Source organism: Podarcis gaigeae (assembly GCF_964106915.1).
Source record: "Podarcis gaigeae genome assembly, chromosome: 2".
Classification (NCBI taxonomy): Eukaryota; Metazoa; Chordata; class Lepidosauria; order Squamata; family Lacertidae; genus Podarcis; species Podarcis gaigeae.
Window position 1 is genome coordinate 3,164,383 of NC_139679.1, and position 21,236 is coordinate 3,185,618.

The 21,236-nt window shown below is 46.3% G+C and overlaps 1 protein-coding gene across 2 annotated transcripts in view; it reads left to right on the forward strand.

The window, feature by feature from the left end:
* TNS2 (tensin 2) overlaps positions 1 to 21,236 on the forward strand; it is a 135,156-nt gene that overhangs the window by 29,184 nt on the left and 84,736 nt on the right. Inside the window, exon 1 of one of the 2 annotated variants that reach the window (XM_083729148.1) lies at positions 13,391 to 13,575. The exons of the other annotated variant lie outside the window; for it this stretch is intronic. Coding sequence (XP_083585274.1) covers positions 13,537 to 13,575 — 39 coding nt within the window. The 5' untranslated portion in view covers positions 13,391 to 13,536. Of the gene's footprint in view, positions 1 to 13,390; positions 13,576 to 21,236 lie in introns of those variants that run through there. 2 annotated transcript variants of the gene reach the window in all.

Below are 21,236 nucleotides of genomic sequence, written 5' to 3' on the forward strand. Positions count from 1 at the left end.
AAAATCAATCAATGCATTCCTATGGAAACCGCCTTCAGACCAGGTCCGGGGACAGTCTGTCCCCCGACCTCTTCTTCTAAAAGCTGGGGGGGGACAAGGGCTTTTCTTCCCACCCCCAGCATTTTAAAAAACCCCGGGACAGCAGAGGACGTCTCCGCTGTCCCGGGGTTTTTTAAAATGCTGGCGTTCAGCAGCGAAGGCTTCGCTGCCGCCCGCCAGCATTTTAAAATCGCCCCGGGACAGCGGACTTCTCCGCTGTCCCGGGGCGATTTTAAAGCCCCCGGGAAGGCAGGCGGGGGGGAGCAAAGACTTTCGCCCCCCACCAGCCTTCAGAAGAGGTCCAGGACCTCTTCTGAAGGCCGGCGGGGGGCAAAAGTTTTTGCTCCCCCCCCGTCTGCCTTCAAAAGCCGTCCGGGATAGCGGGAACCGCTTCCCTGCTATCCCGGACCGCTTTTAAAATGCTGGCGGTAGGCAGCAAAGCCTTTCGGCCCCTGCCGGCCTTCCTGGACCTCTTCTGAAGGCCGGAGGGGGGGGAAAGGCTTTGCTCCCCACCGCCAGCATTTAAAAGAGGTCCCCGGAGATTTCCCTATGGGCTTTCTTCTTGCGAAGCAAGCCCATAGGGAAATTCGTCTTGCAAAGCAACTCGCAAACGGAAAACCCTTTCGTCTTGCGGGTTTTCCGTCTTGCGAGGCATTCGTCTTGCGGGGCACCACTGTATTTTCCAATTTTTAGCAAGTAATATTCGAGCAGCCATTGTGGCATACAAAAATAATTTAACATCTTTCTTGGGCAATTCTAAACCTGTTATTCCAAGGAGAAAGGCCTCTGGTTTCTTAATAAATGTATATTTCAACATTTTTTTCAGTTCATTATAAATCTTCTCCCAGAGGTCTTTCACCTTGGGACAAGTCCACCACATATGGAAAAAAGTACCTTCTTTTTCTTTACATTTCCAACAAAGATTATCACTTTTTTGATAAATCTTTGCTAATTTTACAGGGGTCAAGTACCATCTATACATCATCTTCATAATATTTTCCTTTAACATTGTACATGCAGTGAACTTAACCCCTTTCCTCCATAGCCTCTCCCAGTCCTCCATCATTATATTATGTCCCACATCCCTTGCCCAATCAATCATGACCGATTTAACTTCTTCATCCTTTGTATGCCACTCCAACAACAAACTGTACATTTTAGACATATTCTTATCATTAGTATCTAACAACTCCGTTTCCAATTTGGTTTTTTCTGTTGCAAAACCATTTCTCTTATCCATCTTATATAATTCGTTAATTTGATAATATTGCAACCAATTCACTTTATCTTTAATTTGTTCAAATGGTTTTAATTTAAAACCTTCCTGATTCTCTAACAACAAATCTGAATACCCCAACCATTTGTTTTCCATATTTAACTTTTTTTGGACCTGTGCTTCCATTGGTGAAATCCATTTTGGTGTTGTTCTTACTAAGAGATCTTTGTATCTAGTCCATACATTGTATAATGCCTTTCTAATTACATGATTCTTAAAACCCCTGTGGGCCTTTACCTTGACAGTGATCCATGCGACGGTCATCTCCAGGCTTGACTACTGTAATTCGCTCTATGCGGGGCTGCCCTTGAAGCTGTCCCAGAAACTCCAGCGGGTACAGAATGCTGCAGCGAGGCTCCTCACAGGGTCTCTGCCATGGGAGCATATTCACCCAGTGCTTTTCCAGCTGCACTGGCTCCCGGTGGAGTACAGGGTCAGATTTAAGGTGCTGCTTTTGACCTTTAAAGCCCTTCACGGCCTAGGACCCTCGTATCTACGGGACCGCCTCTCCTGGTATGCCCCACGGAGAGCCTCAAGGTCCATAAATAACAACACCCTAGTGGTCCCAGGCCCTAAGGAAGTAAGATTGGCTTCAACCAGAGCCAGGGCCTTTTCAACACTGGCCCCGGACTGGTGGAACGCTCTGCCTCATGAGACCAGGGCCCTGCAGGATCTGATTTCTTTCCGCAGGGCCTGTAAGACAGAGTTGTTCCGCCTGGCCTTTGGCTTGGAGCCAATTTGATTCCCTCCCTCTCTTTCCCCCCCCCCTTCTTTTCCTTCTCCTCCTGCGATGAGGCTACATTTTAATATTTTAATGTTCCATTATTTTAATGTTGTATTTTATTTTTGTTTTTAAGTTGTAATCATTCATCTTGTTTTTATTATTGCTTGTAAGCCGCTCTGAGCCCAGCCTTGGCTGGGGAGGGCGGGGTATAAATATTATATTATTATTATTATTGTTGTTGTTGTTGTTGTTGTCATACCATGGATATGCATGCCATCCAAATCGATTATCCAGTCCCTCCAAGTCTAACACATCATCATGGTCAAAGGCCTGGAAACGATGCCTTATGAGGAACGGCTAAGGGAGCTGGGCATGTTTAGCCTGGAGAAGAGGAGGTGAAGGGGTGATATGATAGCCATGTTCAAATATATAAAAGGATGTCACATAGAGGAGGGAGAAAGGTTGTTTTCTGCTGCTCCAGAGAAGCGGACACGGAGCAATGGATCCAAACTACAAGAAAGAAGATTCCACCTAAACATTAGGAAGAACCTCCTGACAGTAAGAGCTGTTCGACGGTGGAATTTGCTGCCCAGGAGTGTGGTGGAGTCTCCTTCTTTGGAGGTCTTTAAGCAGAGGCTTGACAACCATATGTCAGGAGTGCTCTGATGGTGTTTCCTGCTTCGCAGGGGGTTGGACTCCATGGCCCTTGTGGTCTCTTCCAACTCTATGATTCTATGATTCTATGATCATTCTCTAATTGAATCCAATCCTTGATCCAGCAGAATGCAGCAGCTTCAAAATATATCTTCAAATCTGGCAGGGAAAAGCCCCCTCTTTCTTTTATATCTGTAAGTAATTTATATTTAATTCTAGGTTTTTTCACCTGCCAGATAAATTTAGACAATACCTTCTGCCATTCTTTAAATCATTTGACATTATCGATGATTGGTAAAACTTGAAATAAGAATAACATCTTCGGCAATACATTCATCTTAACCACTGATATTCGGCCCATCAATGAGAGTTTTAGATTTGACCATACCTCAAGATCTCTCTTAATTTCATTCCATAATTTTTCATAGTTATCTTTGTAAAGATTCAAATTCTTTACTGATAAATTTATACCCAAATATTTAACTTTTTTCACAGAAACAAGGCCTGTCCTTTCAAAAAGGTTTTTTCTTTCCTCATTATCTAAGATTTTTTCTAAGACTTTGGTTTTGCTCTTGTTTAATTTAAATCCTGCATTTTATTGCGAGTGGGGAGAACTTTGTTGCTTTGGTGCGGTACAGTGGTACCTCTAGTTACAAACTTAATTCGTTCCTGAGGTCCATTCTTAACCTGAAACTGTTCTTAACTAGAGCATAGCTGTCAACGTTTCCCTTTTAAAAAGGGAAATTCCCTTATTCCGAATAGGATTCCTCGCGAGAAAAGTTGACAGCATTGAACTAGAGGCGTGCTTTCACTAATGGGGCCTCTTGCTGCCCTGCGCCGCCGGCACATGATTTACGTTCTCATCCTGGGGCAAAGTTCTCAACTCGAGGTAACTCTTACAGGTTAGTGGAGTTTGTAACCTGAAGTGTTTGTAACTTGAGGTACCACTGTATTTGTATATATCTTTCTTCATCAACATTTCCTACCTAGCCATTTCCCCTACCTGAATAAGCATTCCCTCCAGGCCAGCCATGTACACATTGGTGACTTGAAACACATCAGGTTGATCCCTTCTTCCCCGGCTGTGTTTCACATCTCACTCTTATGTTGCTGTACAGTCCAGGAAGGGGGCGGGGGGGGGATGGCTGCACATGTGCAATGACTGTCTCAAATGTACACACCTCAGCCTAAATTCCATTTCCAGATAGGATACAGTGGTGTCGGAGGGGGGCAGGAGGCCAGGGCCCCAGATGCAGAATCTTGGGGGGCACTAACCATGTGCACACAAGCACCCACCCATCAGCTGATGGGTGCTGGGTGACCGCGGCACCCGTCCCACTTCCGCCCGCCAGCTACAGGCGTGTGCCCATATGCTGGGTGGGGGCAGGGTGCGGAGGGTGAAAAGCAACCTCTGCGCCCCAGCAATGGCAGGGGCTTGGGGAGTGCAGAGGGTCTCTTCACTCTCTGTGCTCCCATCCCTGCGCCCACCTGGCATGCAAGCGCCTGGCCGCCAGCTGTCGGGCTGGGGCTAGTGTGCAGGGCAGGAGCGGGGCATGGAGGGTGAAGAGCACCCTCCATGCCCACCCTGCCCCTGCCTGTCAACACCAGGGGCTCCCTCTGCACTCACCCAGTTTCCGCCACTGATGGGGGTGGGCGCTTGCGAGCCAGGCAGGGACAGGGCGCAGATAGAGTCAAAATGGTTTCAGGATTGCTCTCCTGTACTATTTCAGACACGTGGTTTATATACTTATGTATGTGTTTGCCTTGTAAATTTATGAACATTTAATTTATATATTTGAGATCTTACATTCTTATAACAATTGCATTTCCCCATTGGTTTGCAAAGTGTGGGATGAACAAATGACTAAAGGCCTCACGAGCAAATCAGGGTGAATGCAGAACTAATGTTGATTTTCATATAACTGTGCTGCTATAAAGAAAGCAGAACCAGTGAAGACCAGGCAGATTCCAACCACCATGTACACTTTGCATAAGCAAATCGGGATGAATGCTGAATGCTGGAGGTCATCTGGAGCAGGGGGGAACAGGGCAGTAAGACAAGCCCCACCAGATCAGACCAAAGGAACAGCTCAGTCAGTAGAGTATGAGGCTCAGGCATTGGGTGAAAGATTGCTGCATTGCAGGGGTGGACTACATGACCCTCATGGTCCCTTCCAACTCTACAATTCTATGCTTCTAAGTCCAGCATCCTGCTGTCACAGGGGCCAACCAGATGCCCATGGGAAACCCACAACTGTAACTTGTGCATAGTTCCTGCGGTGCAGTTTCCACTCCCGCCCTACTTATTTCCCCCCTTGGAACTTGTGCATAGTTCCTGCGGTGCGGTTTCCACTCCCGCCCTACTTATTTCCCGCCTTCCCCTTTCCGTTAAGAGGCCTGGGAAATAAATAAGTGACTGCCCCAAGCCCCTAGGAGCCATTGTCTGCTTGGGGGGTCCTGGAATCACACAGGGCTAGGAGACGGCTATGCTAGACAGTTGGAAGCTGCCAAAATATCCCCCCTTCCTCCTCCTCCTCCTATCACAAGGGAACAGCCAGAGGTTAACTCTCCATTCACCCAAATAGCTGTGTTAACCCTTTAGCAGCCAGCAGCATCCTCATCACCAGACTCTGTGCATTTAGTAAAAGGTTGTGGTTTAAGGATTAACTTTAGAGCTCTGAGGGTAAGAGTCAATTCAAATGTGGATTAAAATCTTCTTCAGCCACCACCAAAGATTAACTGGGAAGGGTAACAAGCAGAAAACATTGGGGCTCTTGATCTTTTGAAGTGCCCCCATAGCTAGCCGGCCACACAGAATCGATGCTCTCCTCTCTCTTTAAGAATGCACTTGAAGGCAGATTTCCCCTTCCACTCCATAACCACAGCCAGCAGAAGATTTGCCTTAGGCCCAAATGGGCAGGGTGGCAACCAATGGTCCCTTTAGATGAGAAGCTATTAGTTAGAGGAGAGTGGGAGGCAGAGGAGGGAGGGTGGGTGCAGGGAAAGACTTAATTCTGCCCTCCTCCAGCTTCCCTTCTCCAAGTTGCTCCCCCCACTGCACAGGGGGAACATGGGCATAGCCAGGATTTATGTTAGGGGGGGCAGGCTTAACTAACTCAGTTAAGTATTTTTATTTATTTACTTGATCTTAGGGGAGTAGCTGCCCCTTCTGGCTACGCCCATGGGTCGGAAGTCCTTGGCAGTGCAGTTTGGAGGGGGGCGGAGCAGATAGGGGAAGGGTTAAGCACTCTTCCACTTCAGCCTCATGCAATGATTCCGCCCCCCTCCACACACACACCTAAGCAGCTTTCAAAGAATAAAAGGGAGCATCTGGCTGCAGATGAAGAGATAATGGAAGATATCATTTCATCATTTCTCCCAAAATAGAAGTTCCTTCTGGCAAGCAGACCCACAACCAGTGTTGTGAATGGCAGGGCGGAAGGCAGGAAGGTCAAGGGAGGTGGAGTCAGAGGCACTGGCACTAACAGCAAACATATTCTAACTCTATAAAAAAATAAAGAATTGTCTAGTAGTACCTTATAGACCAACTAAGTTTGTTTTGGTATAAGCTTTCGTGCAACTTAGTTGGTCTATAAAGTGCTACTAGACAATTTTTAATTTTTAAAGTTTTTATTTCAGTTGCGTCAGACCAACCCGGCTACCTACCTGAATCTATTCTAGCTCTGTTCCCATCCACCTCCCTGCTGAACTCTACAAGTATGAAACTGAGGCTAAGCTGACAGGCAGTGTCACTCCCTGCCCGCCCCTGGTTGTTTGTAAGTAAAAGGGCTGGTGGGTGGGGGCTGTTTGAGGGCAGACTCAGCTTGGTGGGGCAGTGCCCCATTTGCCCTAGTGAACCTGATTCCACCACCTTCAACCACATGCAGTCAAAAATGACAATATCAATACCAAAATCAACCAACAGAGGCAACAGAAACAGAATTGGGGGAAGTGGTCTCTGTCTCAGGGTTCCTCCAGATCAGGGGTCGGCAAACTAAGGCCCGCGGGCCCAATTGCCCTCTGGATCCGGCCTGTGAACGGTTCTGCAATCGCCGCTTGGATCGGCATGATAGCCCTTTTTTTCAAAAAAAAAATGGGCACCATTTTTTTGCAATTCCTCCCCCTCACTGTGGTGGCGTCTTCTCCGTCCTCCCTCCCTCTTCCTGGCTTCTCCCCGCCCTGTGGAGGAAAGGGGCTGGGCTTTGATAGGAAGCCTCTCTCCCCATGGCCGCGCTGTGGGCTGGAGCTTGGCGCACCTGATGGCCCCGCTCCTGGCACCCGGGGAAACTGGCCTGAAAAGAAGAGGTGCCGCCACCACCGCCGGCTCCCAATCACAGGCAGAGCGGTGGAGGAGGTAGGCAGGGGGAGGGGAGGGGCTTGGGGAGAGGGGGGGGAGAGAGAAGTCCCCTCTGCCACGTGCGCAGTCCAGCCCGCCACTAGGTCTGGAGGATGGTGAACTGGTCCCCTCCAAAAAATGTACTGTCATTTGCTGCTTGTGCACTACAAGCTGAGTTTGGGCCAATCAAACTTCATTCTGGATGTGGGAACCTGCACATAGCTACTGTTTGGTGGATACTGGGGGTGGTGTGTAGCCTTTGTAACAATACATTACCCTGATGATGATGTTATAAGACTTTCTATTCTCAATGCCCAAGACTGGAGAGTAGAAAGTGGGGGAGCTGTCTATACATTTGTGCTGCCATGTTTTAGTGCAAAACCAGCATGATATCACCACATCTTATTTTTTAAAGAAGCAGACTCCAGCTTTAAGGAAGGGTGCAACCCCAGACACCACCTACTACTAATGATCTTCCATCACCCCCGCGGCCACCCCCACTGCCTGAACCAGTAATGCATTTCCACTCCAAAGCTATTGTGTTCATCATTGCAGAAATGGCGACAAAGCTGGGTGGCAAATACGGTGCAATGCAGCAGTCTGGTAGTATTGTCATCTGGATAATAACTGAGTTGGAGAAATGATAGGCATTCCAGAGAAGACAGCTAGCACGGAAAAAGCGTTCTCTTCCAGCGTCATTTATTCCCAGTGCAGTTTGGTACCTGGCCAGAAGGTGGCGCGCTCTGATTTCCACAAAGGCATTCGTGATCTCTCCACAGCAGCTGTGAGAGGATTCCCTGCCGCCCCCTTTGGCAACGTTCAACACTAGAAGTTAATTGAGATGAATAGACTCAATATACACTGCTATTTGAGAAGGGAGTTTGTGGAGAAGGGGCAGTATTCTTTCTGTTATAAGCAAATGAAGAGAGTGCTGTACTCTTCACCTAGGAGAATGTAGCAAAAACATGGAATTTACTATATTACCATCATGGTATAAACCAGTGATGGCGAATCATTTAGAAACCGAGTGCCCAAACTGCAACCCAAAACCCACTTATTTGTTGCAAAGTGCCAACACGGCAATTTAACCTGTATATCTCATTTTTTGTGTGTGTTTCACGTTTCTTCTTTAGGGCCACTGTTGTAATAAATAACCCTTCTTAAAAGTTATTGCATTACATTCTTTATTAAATTATCTTTCCATTGGTATATAATTTTATGGCATAACTCAGTGCTTTTTTTCTTAAAAAATGTTTAGGGGTACTCTCATTTTGACTCAAGAAAATGACCACCGGGGGAAAATAAATACAATTCAAATTGGGAAAAATAAATGTAGTGAATTTCTTCTCCCGTTAAATTCACAAAACGTTTAGGGGTATGCGTCCGCCTGTGTCCCCACAGTAAAAAAGCACTGGTATTACTCCCAAACAAAGTGGTGTTATGGGCCATCAAATCTCAGAAATACATTTTTTTCCAGCAGGTTCCATAATTTTGGCTGCTAGTGTACACTGGAGGGCTGTACTGAGAGCTACCCTCTTCCAATTTTTAATATGAGATAGTAATGATTGTCTGCATGTGCACATACAAATAAATAAACCCAGCCAGATGGACAGGGTATAAATATTTATTTATTTATTTATTTATTTATTTATTTATTTATTTATTTATTTATTATTATTATTATTATTATTATTTGATGTTTCTTCGGCTGCCATTTGATCGCAGCCTCCACGGAATGAATTTCTCTGTTGGCTTCCACGGGAAGCCCAGCAAACATTCAAACCCAGCAGCCCAGTTTTAGGTTGCCGTCTTTATATGCTTACTGACATGGGGGTTAAGCCCTGCTGAACTCAAGGCAGCTTACTCCAGAGTAGGAAAAACAGACTGGCAGAAGGCCTTGGCACATCAAAAGTCATGCCTGCTCAGCCCCTCACTCGCCCCCCAGGCCCTGGTGCCGCAGGCTTTGGACAGCACACAGGACCCATCCTCTCCTCCTCCTCCTCCCCCACCCCCTGCTGGGGCAATGGCGCACTCTGAGCGCCCTCTCTGGCACGTGTGCCATAGGTTCGCCACCACTGGTATGGACACATGATTTGGGCTTAGTTTTTAATCCAGTTCATAACCCACACTATGTGTGAGAGAAGTCCTGTAACTATGTTAAACAAACTGGAACGTGTCCAGAGGAGGGCAACCAAAATGGTCAAAGGCCTGGAAACGATGCCTTATGAGGAACGGCCAAGGGAGCTGGGCATGTTTAGCCTGGAGAAGAGGAGGTTAAGGGGTGATATGATAGCTATGTTCAAATATATAAAAGGATGTCACATAGAGGAGGGAGAAAGGTTGTTTTCTGCTGCTCCAGAGAAGCGGACACGGAGCAATGGTTCCAAACTACAAGAAAGAAGATTCCACCTAAACATTAGGAAGAACTTCCTGACAGTCAGAGCTGTTTGACAGTGGAATTTGCTGCCCAGGAGTGTGGTGGTGTCTCCTTCTTTGGAGGTCTTTAAGCAGAGGCTTGACAACCATATGTCAGGAGTGCTCTGATGGTGTTTCCTGCTTGGCAGGGGGTTGGACTCGATGGCCCTTGTGGTCTCTTCCAACTCTATGATTCTATGAAACCCTCCCTTTCTCCTATTTCTTTATCAGCAGAAGGTAGTTTAAAGAAACCCCCACTATATTTATATAATAACTAATCCCCTCCAAGTGATTTGAAAGCAGATTAGAAAGCCAACATCACACTGCTAAAATGAGCCGGATTTTGTTTCTAAACAAGAGAAACAGCAGCATAACATCTTTGTTTACCTTTGTGCTATGAAAAGCCTCCTTGTCTAATGTCTGCAGATCAGGATGCTGTTAGAGGCACCAGAGCAGGCTGGGCTTGTTCTTTCTATCCGGTGGCAATACTACAGGTAAAGGAAGAAGGGGAGGAAAAACTCAGTGCTCCAGTCTATCTGGGAGCCCCAATCTGAATGGATACTCCCAGTAGTTAGTGACTGATGCAGTTGGGAACAGTTGTTGACAAGAGCTGTGACTTAGCCTTCTCCTTCCTGACAGGTCTCAGGCCTTCAGCTTCCTGGTTCAGCTGGTTCTGGACTAAGGATTCAGGAAAGGAGGGGAGGACTCTGCCAAGGGGAGGAAAGGGTGTGGGTCTCTCGAGTGCTATCAGCACTTCCTTTGCCTGAGGACAAGAGGCCAGGCTGAGGATTGGAAGGCCACTTGGGAGTCACAGTAAGCGCTAGGCATGTTGCACTGGTAGTGCAGTACTGAAGGGTCCGCATCTGTCGAGGCGGCAGAGAATTCAATGCAGGTAGATAGGAGATGGGTGGGAAAGGACTTGTTCATTCACAAATACAAATGGAGCAGACAGGAGAGAGAGAGACCTGTTAGACACCAAATATGTGTACACACCAAATATTTAAAGTGCATTCAAAGCACCTACATACCCACACCAAGAATCCTGGGAGCTGTAGATTGCCCCTCATAGTGCTACAATTCCCATCATCCTTAATAAATTTCAGTTCCCAGGATTCTTTGGAGGGGCGTGTTTTAGAAGTTAGCTAAATCCAGGATCTGATTAAAAGCTGCTGAGGCTGTGCACCAGTGATTATTTGGGGGAGACCTTACCGTATGCTGTAAAAACTTTCAGTTTTGTGGAATTTTAATGGGCCCAATCAGGACTTCTGCTACTTTTAAAAAAACACCAAGAGCATTGCTCAAGGCTGGTTTGCAGGCTACAGGATACCTTATAAAAGCTGATTTTAAGTTGCCCTGGGAGGCTCCATTTTAGCACAAGGGAAGCTGTTCAGTGTGCAATTACTCATTGTGCAGCAGGATAAATTTTCCTTATGTCAGCACCAAAGTCCCCAAACATAGACTATGGCAACCCTGGTGGGGTCCATTAAAATACTCCATGGATGTGCCACACTTCTCTGGATGCTGTTGGATTTTTTGTTTTTTAAAATGGAACCTAGAAAGCTGTATTATACTGTGTCTGGACATTGGTCCATCCAACCCAGCATTGTCTACACGGACTGGCAGAAGCTCTCCCAGATTTCCAACAGGTTTTCTCTCCCAGCCCAAACTAGAGAGGCCTAGGATTGAACCTAAGACCTTCTGCATGGAAAGTGGATGCTATTCTATATGCAATTGCTTGTGTCTTACTTGCTTTTATTTGGCTACTGTTCTTTGAGAGGTATTTGTGATTGTAGGTAATGTAAAATGAGAAGCATGACCATTCGTTCTCAACAGCTGAATTTGTGACCTTTGGCTTTGCATATGGGAGACCTGGGTTCAAACAGCTGCTTAGCCCTGAGAACTCATTGGGCAGCCTTGGATCAATAACAAAAATAATAATAATAAACATTTCCACAACTAAATCTTAACCCCAACAAAAACCTCTGCACCCAGCAGCCTCTAAGCATTCTGGTTAGCTGGTCTTGCAGAATTCACAGCAAAGCTGATCTCTGGATGCTTAAGCTCTAGCAACAGCTAGTCGGTGAGGTCCCCGTCCTCCCAAACCAGGTGGAAACAGATGGGTAACCCAGGGAATGAGTCTTGCAAGACTTACAGCAAAGATGGTCTCTCTGGGTAGACCGTATTGCGTTAGATACACCAAGCTGGTCTGATTCAATAAAAGGCAGCTTCTTATGTTCCCCATCTGAAGCCTCAACCTGTCACCATTCAGACATGTGAGCATGCTGCCTATCACCTTTTCATTCCGCTTCATGCCTATAGGGTCTCCAGAGCCTTGAGGAGGGGAGGCGGTTGAGGAGTATATGGGCTCTTCTCTTACCTTTGAGAACTCTTTGATTCCCAATAATTAATAAGGTTGGCCTCATTGGCAGAGTAAAAGTTTTAAAGCAGAGTGGGGGGGGGACCTCTGGCCCTCAGATATTGCTGAACTACATCTCCCATCCACCCAAGCCAGTATGTGTCCTAGTTAAGGCTGATGGCAGTTGTAGTCCAACAACATCTAGCGGGCCAAGGGCTCAGCACTCCTGTTTCAAAGCATGAAGAACAGTATTATCACTTCCTAATTGCTCATGCAGCTGGTAAAAGTGCCAGACATGACATGGTCCAATTCAAAAGCAGGCAATTTTTATTGTAGCAAGGGGTTGGTATGCCCTCTGTGCTGAAAACTGAACCTTTTGCACTAATGTTATCCAAACTGCCCAGAAAACCAAATCGTTCAACCTATATAGATTTGACAGACTAGCATCTATTTGATAGTTTTGGACAACTTCTTCAGTTTTTGCTCATCGGGGATCACAGAAGCTTTGCCTCTGACAAACAGAAATTTATCTCTCTTCCCCAGCTCCCTAGCTCCTGAAATTTCAGTGGGTGTTGCTTATATACTTTTGAATTCCCCCTTTTTTTGCAGCTGTAAGGGCTACAATCTTACTTTTATTTTAAAAAAGTGAATGGATGTGGGACAGAGGGAGATTCTCAGGATGCTGAATGAAGTGTACAGCCCTTGTACTCGAGTGTTGGGGGCACATGGAGGAAGCATTGCATAGAAAACACTGGTGTACAGAATCATAAAATTATAGAATCATAGGACTGTAGAGTTGGGAGGGACCACAAAGGTCATCTGGTCCAGCAGTGAGTTTGGAAAGTCCTTGTTTGCTGGAGAACAAGCCTGTTCCTAAGTAAGTCCTGCAGAGTTGACTCCCAGGTCACAGCAGATTTTAGCCAGATTCTAGGATGTCCATCCAGCAGCCCATGAATTGCCTCTAATATACCAGAGTTTATTCTGCCACCAATCTGAAAGTGTTTTGGGCCCACTCTGCTTCAGCATAACCATGTAGGCAATCTCCCCAACCAGGCCCCCATGTGGGTTAATTGACCGGGAGCTTAGATCCTACCAAAGCCACTTAAAAAATGATAATCAGGGTTCAGCCTTGAAATGAGCAAGCAAAGTAATAAAAATGCAGAGTGCTTTGCAGAATGTATGAAGTGCCTTTTCCTTCTACACTGAACAAGCCCAACCAGACCCACCCATCCGGGATAAAGCAGTTAGAGAAGAGTGATTTCCAGACATGGTCAGCCCCCCCTCCACCCCCAGACCCTTCTGCTTGGTTAAGGGAATCGGCATGGTTCATCTGTGCATTATATGGACTGAGCCAGGGCGATCAACTCTCCCTGCTTTCTGCCGCAGCTGTTGACTCGCAGAGCTGATTTCCCACTCTTTCTTCCTCTCTCCCCTCCCTTCCTACGAGATTTCATACTTTCAGCAGGAAACGCAGTTTGGGGGTGGTCATCATTCCCTGCATTAGGAGGGTAGGGAAAAGGGGCTGGGAAAAATCTCAGAGAGGGAGGGAGGGAGAAAGGAAGGAAGGGAGGGAAGAGAGAAAAGGGAGGGTGTGTTTCTGCTCAGGCTCAAGAGACACTCAGGTTTCTTTACCGCAAGGAAGTTTGCAGCTCCCTTCTCTCTCAGTAAGAATCGGGCAGAGGGGTTTTAGATGGAGGCCAGCTCAGGGGCTGCCACCAGTTTTGCAGCGCATTGAGATGCCAGCCCCAAATCAGACACCATCAGAATCCATGAAGGTAAGCTGGGAACTTTTCCTTTTCCCTTCCCTTACTGCTTGTGACACCGAGTTAGGGGGAGCAGCTTCTTGCAAAGGGGCTCCAATGGCTGGGAACACAATTTTCTCCCAATTTTTAAAGGCTGTGGCGGAGACACAGGATTGCTCCGGGAGTGGGGCCTGGATGGACCAAATAGGCTTCAAAGGCAGTTGCAGAAAAGGGGAAGAGGGGAGCTTTGATGGGATGCTGGCCTTTTGATGGGTTGCTTCCGACTTCACTAGACAGCCTGGAGATGTGGCTTTTGAAGGAGGACTTGTAATATTTTACAAATATGCTTTATCTACTTTATATGGGTCTGCAGGGGGCTAGCAGCTCATTTCACTTTACAAAAAAGCCCATGCAGAAGCCAGTGCTTTAAATGTGAGCATGTAAAAGCAGCCCTGCTGGATCAAACCACGAATCTGCTTAATCCAGAATCCTGTTTCTAACAGTGGCCAGCCAGGAAGGCAACAGTCTCTCCCCCACCCCCGCCGCCCATGTTGGTTTTGCCCCCAATGTCTGATGTTCAGAACATGGAAGTTTCACTTATTAGCTGTCCATGGCTAACAACCTGGGATGCACCTATGAGTAAAATGGGAGGGGGTGGAGCTCACCCTCTGGGCCACAGGCTCTTTCCCTGGGCTCCTCTCCCAGGCAGCTCCCCTCCCCAAGCCTATTCTGCACCCTTATGGAAGGCTTTTTGACTGGGAAGCGTCCACACACTCTGCTTGCCTGGGTGGAGAGGGGTGTGTTCTCGGAAACCTCTGACTTTTGTGTGGCTGGAAGGTACAGTGGTACTTCAGGTTAAGAACTTAATTCGTTCCAGGGGTCCGTTCTTCACCTGAAAGTGTTCTTAACCTGAGGTACCACTTTAGCTAATGGGGCCTCCTCCTGCTGCTGCTGCTGCTGCTGCTGCCGCCACGCGATTTCTGTTCTCACCCTGAAGCAAAGTTCTTAACCCGAGGTACTATTTCTGGGTTAGTGGAGTCTGTAACCTGAAGCATCTGTAACCCGAGGTACCACTGTAGTCACATCCATTGCTCGGCCCACTTTCTCCTCTGGCCCCTCCCACCACAGGCATCCACTTCCCTAAGCCAAGGTCGCCCATGTGGAAATGGGGCTGATAAAGGAGGTTCCCCAACCCCCTTTAAAAAACTGTAAGGTGATAAAGGGGTACAAAGTGTGAAATAATTTGTGACCATCAGTATTTGGCAAATGACTAAGCTGGGCTATGTTTGTGTGTCTCCCCATGATAGGGGATTTCCCAGTTTCCAAAATATTGTACCAGATTAACTGCCGCTAAGGGAGGATCCAACATCCAGTGCAATTTTGACACTTTAAGAGGGCTGCCAACTGAGCATGGCCTTGGGTAGGGCGACACTGGCTGGGCGCATGCTATACATTTAAAGCACATGCCCCCCCACAAAGGATCATGGGAACTGTACCAGTCACAGACTACAATTCCTGGATTCTTGGCAGGGAGGAGTTCCCTATATCAGCCATGTATTCTTGCCCTGTACAGTGGTACCTCGGGTTACAAACACCTCGGGTTACAGACTCCACTAACCCGGAAGTAGTACCTCAGGTTAAGAACTTTGCCCCAGGATGAGAATAGAAATCATGCGGCGGCAATGGGAGGCCCCATTAGCTAAAGTGGTGCTTCAGGTTAAGAACGGTTTCAGGTTTAGAACGGACCTCCAGAATGAATTAAGTTCTTTACCCAAGGTACCACTGTATATGGCCAGAATTGCGAGGGGTTGCTTGTAACTTCAGTCTTTGCTCAATACTGATCTGAACCATCCAGGAGACGACATTGCTTAAGACGCCAACAAGAATGTGTGTCTTGCATCACAATAAATTAATCCTACCGATCAAATAACGGTGCATATTTATCGAGTTGTTGCCTCCTGCTTCATTAGGAAAGACAGTTTACAAAGTCCTGAGCTGCAGCCACCAGTCTTGGCTTGTAAGATTGGAAGGGAACAGCTTTCACTGTTCAGTCCCCCCATGAAGCCCTATCGTTTCCTTCTGGCCTCAGCAGATATGCTGAAACCCAAGCTGGTCTAGTTTCACTTTTGTTTAAAACGATATTATTATTTTTTAAATGATATGACTATTTAGCGGCCCTGTTTGTGTAAGAGTGGCACCATGTTGCTGTTTTTGTATCTCTCTACCAAGAATTTTTAAAAAGGTGGTTCCCAAGATTCCCTCGCACTCCAACATGACCAAGAAACAAAACTCATACGGGTGACGGAGCCACGCTAAGTAGGTAGTCTAGGCAGATCCACATCATGCGTTTGAAGCACATCCCCCAAAGAATTCTGTAGGGTGCTGGGAATTGTACTTGTGAAAGGGGAAACTATAGTCCCAAACTTTTGGGGGAGAAATTGTGTGCTTAAGCCTTTGTTGTGAATTAGCCTCTACTAGGCTTGATCCTAGTGGGTTAAAGCCTCAGCGCCTAGGACTTGCCGATCGAAAGGTCGGCGGTTCGAATCCCTGCAGCGGGGTGCGCTCCCACTGCTCGGTCCCAGCGCCTGCCAACCTAGCAGTTCGAAAGCACCCTTAAGTGCAAGTAGATAAATAGGGACCGCTTACCAGCGGGAAGGCAAACGGCGTTTCCGTGTGCGGCTCTGGCTCGCCAGATGCAGCTTTGTCACGCTGGCCACGTGACCCGGAAGTGTCTCCGGACAGCGCTGGCCCCTGGCCTCTTGAGTGAGATGGGCTCACAACCCCAGAGTCTGTCAAGACTGGCCCGTACGGGCAGGGGTACCTTTACCTTTAGGCTTGATCCTCACATAGTTGTAGTTTTATCCCCTGCTTTGTTATGAATGAATTTGTTCCTCTGTTATCACAATATCCTGTCTGCAGAAGCTAGGCCACTCCAGGCTGGAGGGAGTGGATGGACTTGCAATGCATTGCCCCAAGTACACACCATCACCTTCTGACATATAAATGATTGGCTGCCATGCTCTCTTTGATGTGCTTGCGCAACAGTATCACCATGAGACAGTGGGAAGCCTGGATCTCATGGCACGGGACCCTCCCAAGGGGTGCTGTTCAGTGGAGGTGTGTACAATTATGCATGGTGGGGAGAGGTGGATATAAAAGGTTTCCCCCCCCCCTTGTGTTTCTAGAACTCGGGGACATCAATGAAGCTGAAAGGTTGGAAGATTCAGGGCAGACAAAATTAAGCACTTTTTCACGCACCTTGTACTTAAACTATGGAACTTGCTCCCCGAAAGAAGTGCTGTACTGATTGCACCAACTTGAATGGCTTTAAAAGAGGATTAGACAAATCCATGGAAGAAAAGGCTATCAGTGGCTACTAGCCGTGCTAGCATGCTCTCCTTCCGCTGTCAGAGCCTGTAGGCCTCTGAATCCCAGTTGCTGGGAACTGCATGAGGGGAGAGGACTGTGGCTTGTGGGTTTCCTGTAGACATCTGGTTGGCCTCTGTGAGAACAGGATACTGGACTAGATGGGCCTTTGCCCTAATCCAGGAGCACTCTTCCTACGTTCTTACGTGTCTGAGTATACATACCCTGAAAACATCCTTGAAAAATTGGGACATCTCATTTCCCCCTGTGAAAGCATGGCAGCCATTCTGTGCACTGTGATATCGTGCAATCGTGATAAGCGCTTTTGGGGGGCTGTGATCTTGTGCGGCACCCCAAACACATGTTTTTGGGTGCTGTGAGGGCATGACCCGCCAAAAAGCGTGTCTTTGGAGCACAGATGAGAAGAGGCATGTTCCGGTTTTAAGACGCAACATGTTGGAGGGTATAAGTATATAGTACATTTCACCCCCAAAAAGGTCCTGTCTCTGCACCACATTGCAATGGTGGGTATTTTGTTACTGATCTCTCTCACAGAGAGAGACACACACAGACAGTGCCAGCTGCTGGCTTCTGTCACTTAATCACGCTGAACTTAAATGTGTGTGCATTTTCAGCATAACCAAATCCACCGATAAGCCAGTGTGTGGCAGAAGAGGCAGCCAGCCAGGCCAAGTGGGCCCACTGCTTGCCTTCTCGCCTCAGTGGCGCTTTGGCTTGTAACCACCTTGCCCCCACAGCTGCCGCTCACAGGCCGTGGCTGACTCATCTCCATCTCTCTGACCTGGCAAGGCCAAGCTAAGAGGAGCAACCGAGTCTCTTGCTCACTGCTTTTGGCCTGCTCACCTGGTCGGTTTGCCCTCCCCAGCTGTCAAATAATTAGATGTGCTTTTTATTAGCTCTGAGTAATCCCTTAAACACTCCTTAAAAATGGGAGGAATGCTTTACAACCCTTTTATAGTGGGTGGCTAATAACACTTTCATTTGAGGGCAGCAGGGAGATGGTGAGTAGACTCAAGCGGATCCTGGCATTAATGGTTGGGTAAAAGTTGTAAGAGGTGGTTGTGTATATCAGGGCAGGCAGAAGGCCAGTTGGGATCTGATAGAGATCTACTGATAGATCTCTGGGTGATTTGTAGTAGATCAGCAAGAGGTTTTGACTCCCAGTTGCTTCACAGTCGTAGCAACGAAATGACGTTTTCCTCACCTAATTTATGCTGCTGAAATGAAATGAAAGCTATCCCATTGTAGCAGACTTTTCTGCAATGGGATAGTAAGCTGCTTGGTTCAGTTTTGGTGCTGAAGACAAATCTCTAGACTTAGACTATGCTCAGAGGCCACCCTGTTTTTCAATTCTAACTGTAACGTCATTTGTACCGGGCTCTCATTAGTAGAGATTGAGGTTCTATTAAAAATAGGGCTGATCCAAGAAGACTTGATGTCTGCCCACAACAGTGTGTATAATTTGTGTTGCTATATAAATGTATGTACAGTGGTACCTCGGGTTACAGACGCTTCAGGTTACATACGCTTCAGGTTACAGACTCCGCTAACCCAGAATAGTACCTCGGGTTAAGAACTTTGCTTCAGGTTGAGAACAGAAATCGTGCAGCAGCGGCGCAGCGACAGCAGGAGGCCCCATTAGCTAAAGTGGTGCTTCAGGTTAAGAACAGTTTCAGGTTAAGAACAGACCTCCAGAACGAATTAAGTACTTAACCCGAGGTACCACTGTATATGAAATCTGCCTCAAGGTAACATAAGTTCTGCAGCAAGAAAAGCTGGGTGCTGCAGCCTGAAGGGCTTGTGCAGATCTGCATATATTTTGCTTATTTTTTGTATAATTTAGTATTGGTTAGTAGTGGGGAAGGGGTAACTAAAATGTTATCATGCTTTGACTGATGGAAAACCTGCCCAGGATCAAACCCCCTCCCTGCACGCGTTTCTAATCAGAAACGTGTTTATCAGGTGCTGCCCATCAGCTGCAATCTATAAGGGTTTGTGTTGGTTTTTAAAAAATAATAAAATAATTCTGTCCTGCAGTAACAAGGAGGCAGGTAGAAGAATCTTAGATGAAGCTGCAGCTGCATTGTCTCCTGCAGCCCTGTCACATTCAAAGATGGAGTGCAAGATTGTGCTGTTGCCATATGGTAGGGTTGGGGGAACCTGTGGCCCTTCCAGATATTGCTGGACTCCAACTCCCTTCAGCCCCAGTGGACATAGCCAATGATCAGGGATGATGGGAGTTGTAGTCAGGCTTTCCATCCTTGCAATATTTATTATTTTTAAAATTAAATTTCATATACTGCCCTTCATCCAAGGGTCACAGGGAGGTTTACAATATAAAAACACAAAAAGACAAAATATGGTGATCATGGTTCAGAGGCGCTGGTTGCTTCCAAATGGCCTGTTTATTAAGGATTCACCACAATTAAAACAAAAAAAATTCCTTCCAGTAGCACCTTAAAGACCAACTAAGTCAGTTCTTGGAGCTTTCGTGTGCATGCACACTTCTTCAGATCTGAAGTGTGCATGCACACGAAAGCTCCAAGAACTGACTTAGTTGGTCTTTAAGGTGCTACTGGAAGGAATTTTTTTTGTTTTGACTATGGCAGACCAACACGGCTACCTATCTGTCACCACAATTAGTTTGCACACAGTTTGGAGGGGAGGTTAGATGATGGTGGCTTTTTAATGAGCATATGTTCAAATTCCTTTGGAGGGAGATGATACAACATTGATTCAAGCAGAGTGTCTGGGTATAAATAATAAAATTATTATTATTCCTGTCACTTTCCTTATTGCAAAAAGTCCTCTGTTTTTTAGTGTGGGGTGTGTGTCTATTGCGCAAAAGCTCCAAATCCACTTTTATTGTGCAACCTGAGTTTTGTCAGTATATGATGCTAGGAATACATGCATACATATATATACATAATTTTATTTGTGCGCCACCTTTCCATAGTTAAAACCCATGCTCAAGGTGGCTTACAACATGAAAAAATTACATAATTACAAACATAACAAAAGTCATTATAAACAATAAATAAAACATTAAAAGTACACAACCAAATTAAACAATTTCCATATAAATCACAATAAGATCTAAAATAAAGATACAAAAAAAAAACACAATATCACAAACAGCAACAACCTCCTCCCAAACAGCCGACTCCTAAACAATACCCCATTGATTTGGACTTACTAGTCTTTTGTTACCTAAGGAGGACTCCAGGCGTCTTACATTTAAAAATATAAGGGAAAGAAAATCGAAAGAGATGAATGTCATAAGCAGATTAACATTTTTGTGATTGCAAACAGCCACTCCCAACATAATTGAAACCCGCCTAAAAAATATTAATATTATTACATTTATATTCCACTTTCCCTCTAAGGTGCTCAAGGTGGCATACAAAAATCTCCCCATCTCATCCTCACAACCCTGCAAGGAAATGAGGCTGAGAGGCAGTGAGTGTTCCAAGGTCTCCCAGTGGGCTTCATGGCCAAGGAGGGATTTGAAGCAGGGTCTCCCAAGGCCTAGTCCAGCACTCTGACCATGACGCCACACGGACTCTCATGGACACCATCTGGAAGGGCAGTGAGAAAGAGCTTTCAGAGTAGCAGAAGCAAAGATCAAAGGCTGCTGTGGGTCCCACTAGAGGTCAAGTGGTAGAAAAGCAACTCATTTGAAAAGTATTTATTGTGAGTATTAAAAAAAACCAAAACTTTTTAAAGTGCCTCAACATTGCTATAGCTGTAGCTGTCAAGTCACCACAGGAGGAAAAGGCAGCATTTGTACAATGCAAAGCCTTTCAATGTAAGACAAGAACTCTTTCAGCCCATGCAGCACGTGAATTGTCCAAGGAGGAGAGACACTTCTGAAGGACAATGAGCACATTTATTTTAACGGAAATTTCTATCCCACTTTCCACTCCAGCAGCAGAGATGCTCAAACAGTTCACCGTGTGCAGCAGATATGATCAAAAGAAAAAAAAGAGCAATAATCCCCATCAGTTTAAATAATTAAATAATAATGTTTTACCAGACTTTTAAAAAAGCATTAAAAGAACTCAGGAGAGGGAAAGTAACAGACAGTAACGTAAAACAGCAACGGAGTTAAAAGCTTTGCTGGAATCAAATAAGAGAGAGCTCATCTCAGAGAGCTCATCTTGTGCTGCCCTTTCCAGGCACAGAGCTGCACCTTTAAGCTCCGGGTCCAAATGATGTTTTTATCTGCCCCCCCCCCCCAAGAAAACTCATGTTTTACCACTGAATCAGAGCAAATGTCAAAATCAGAGCAAATGTCAATCCATAGA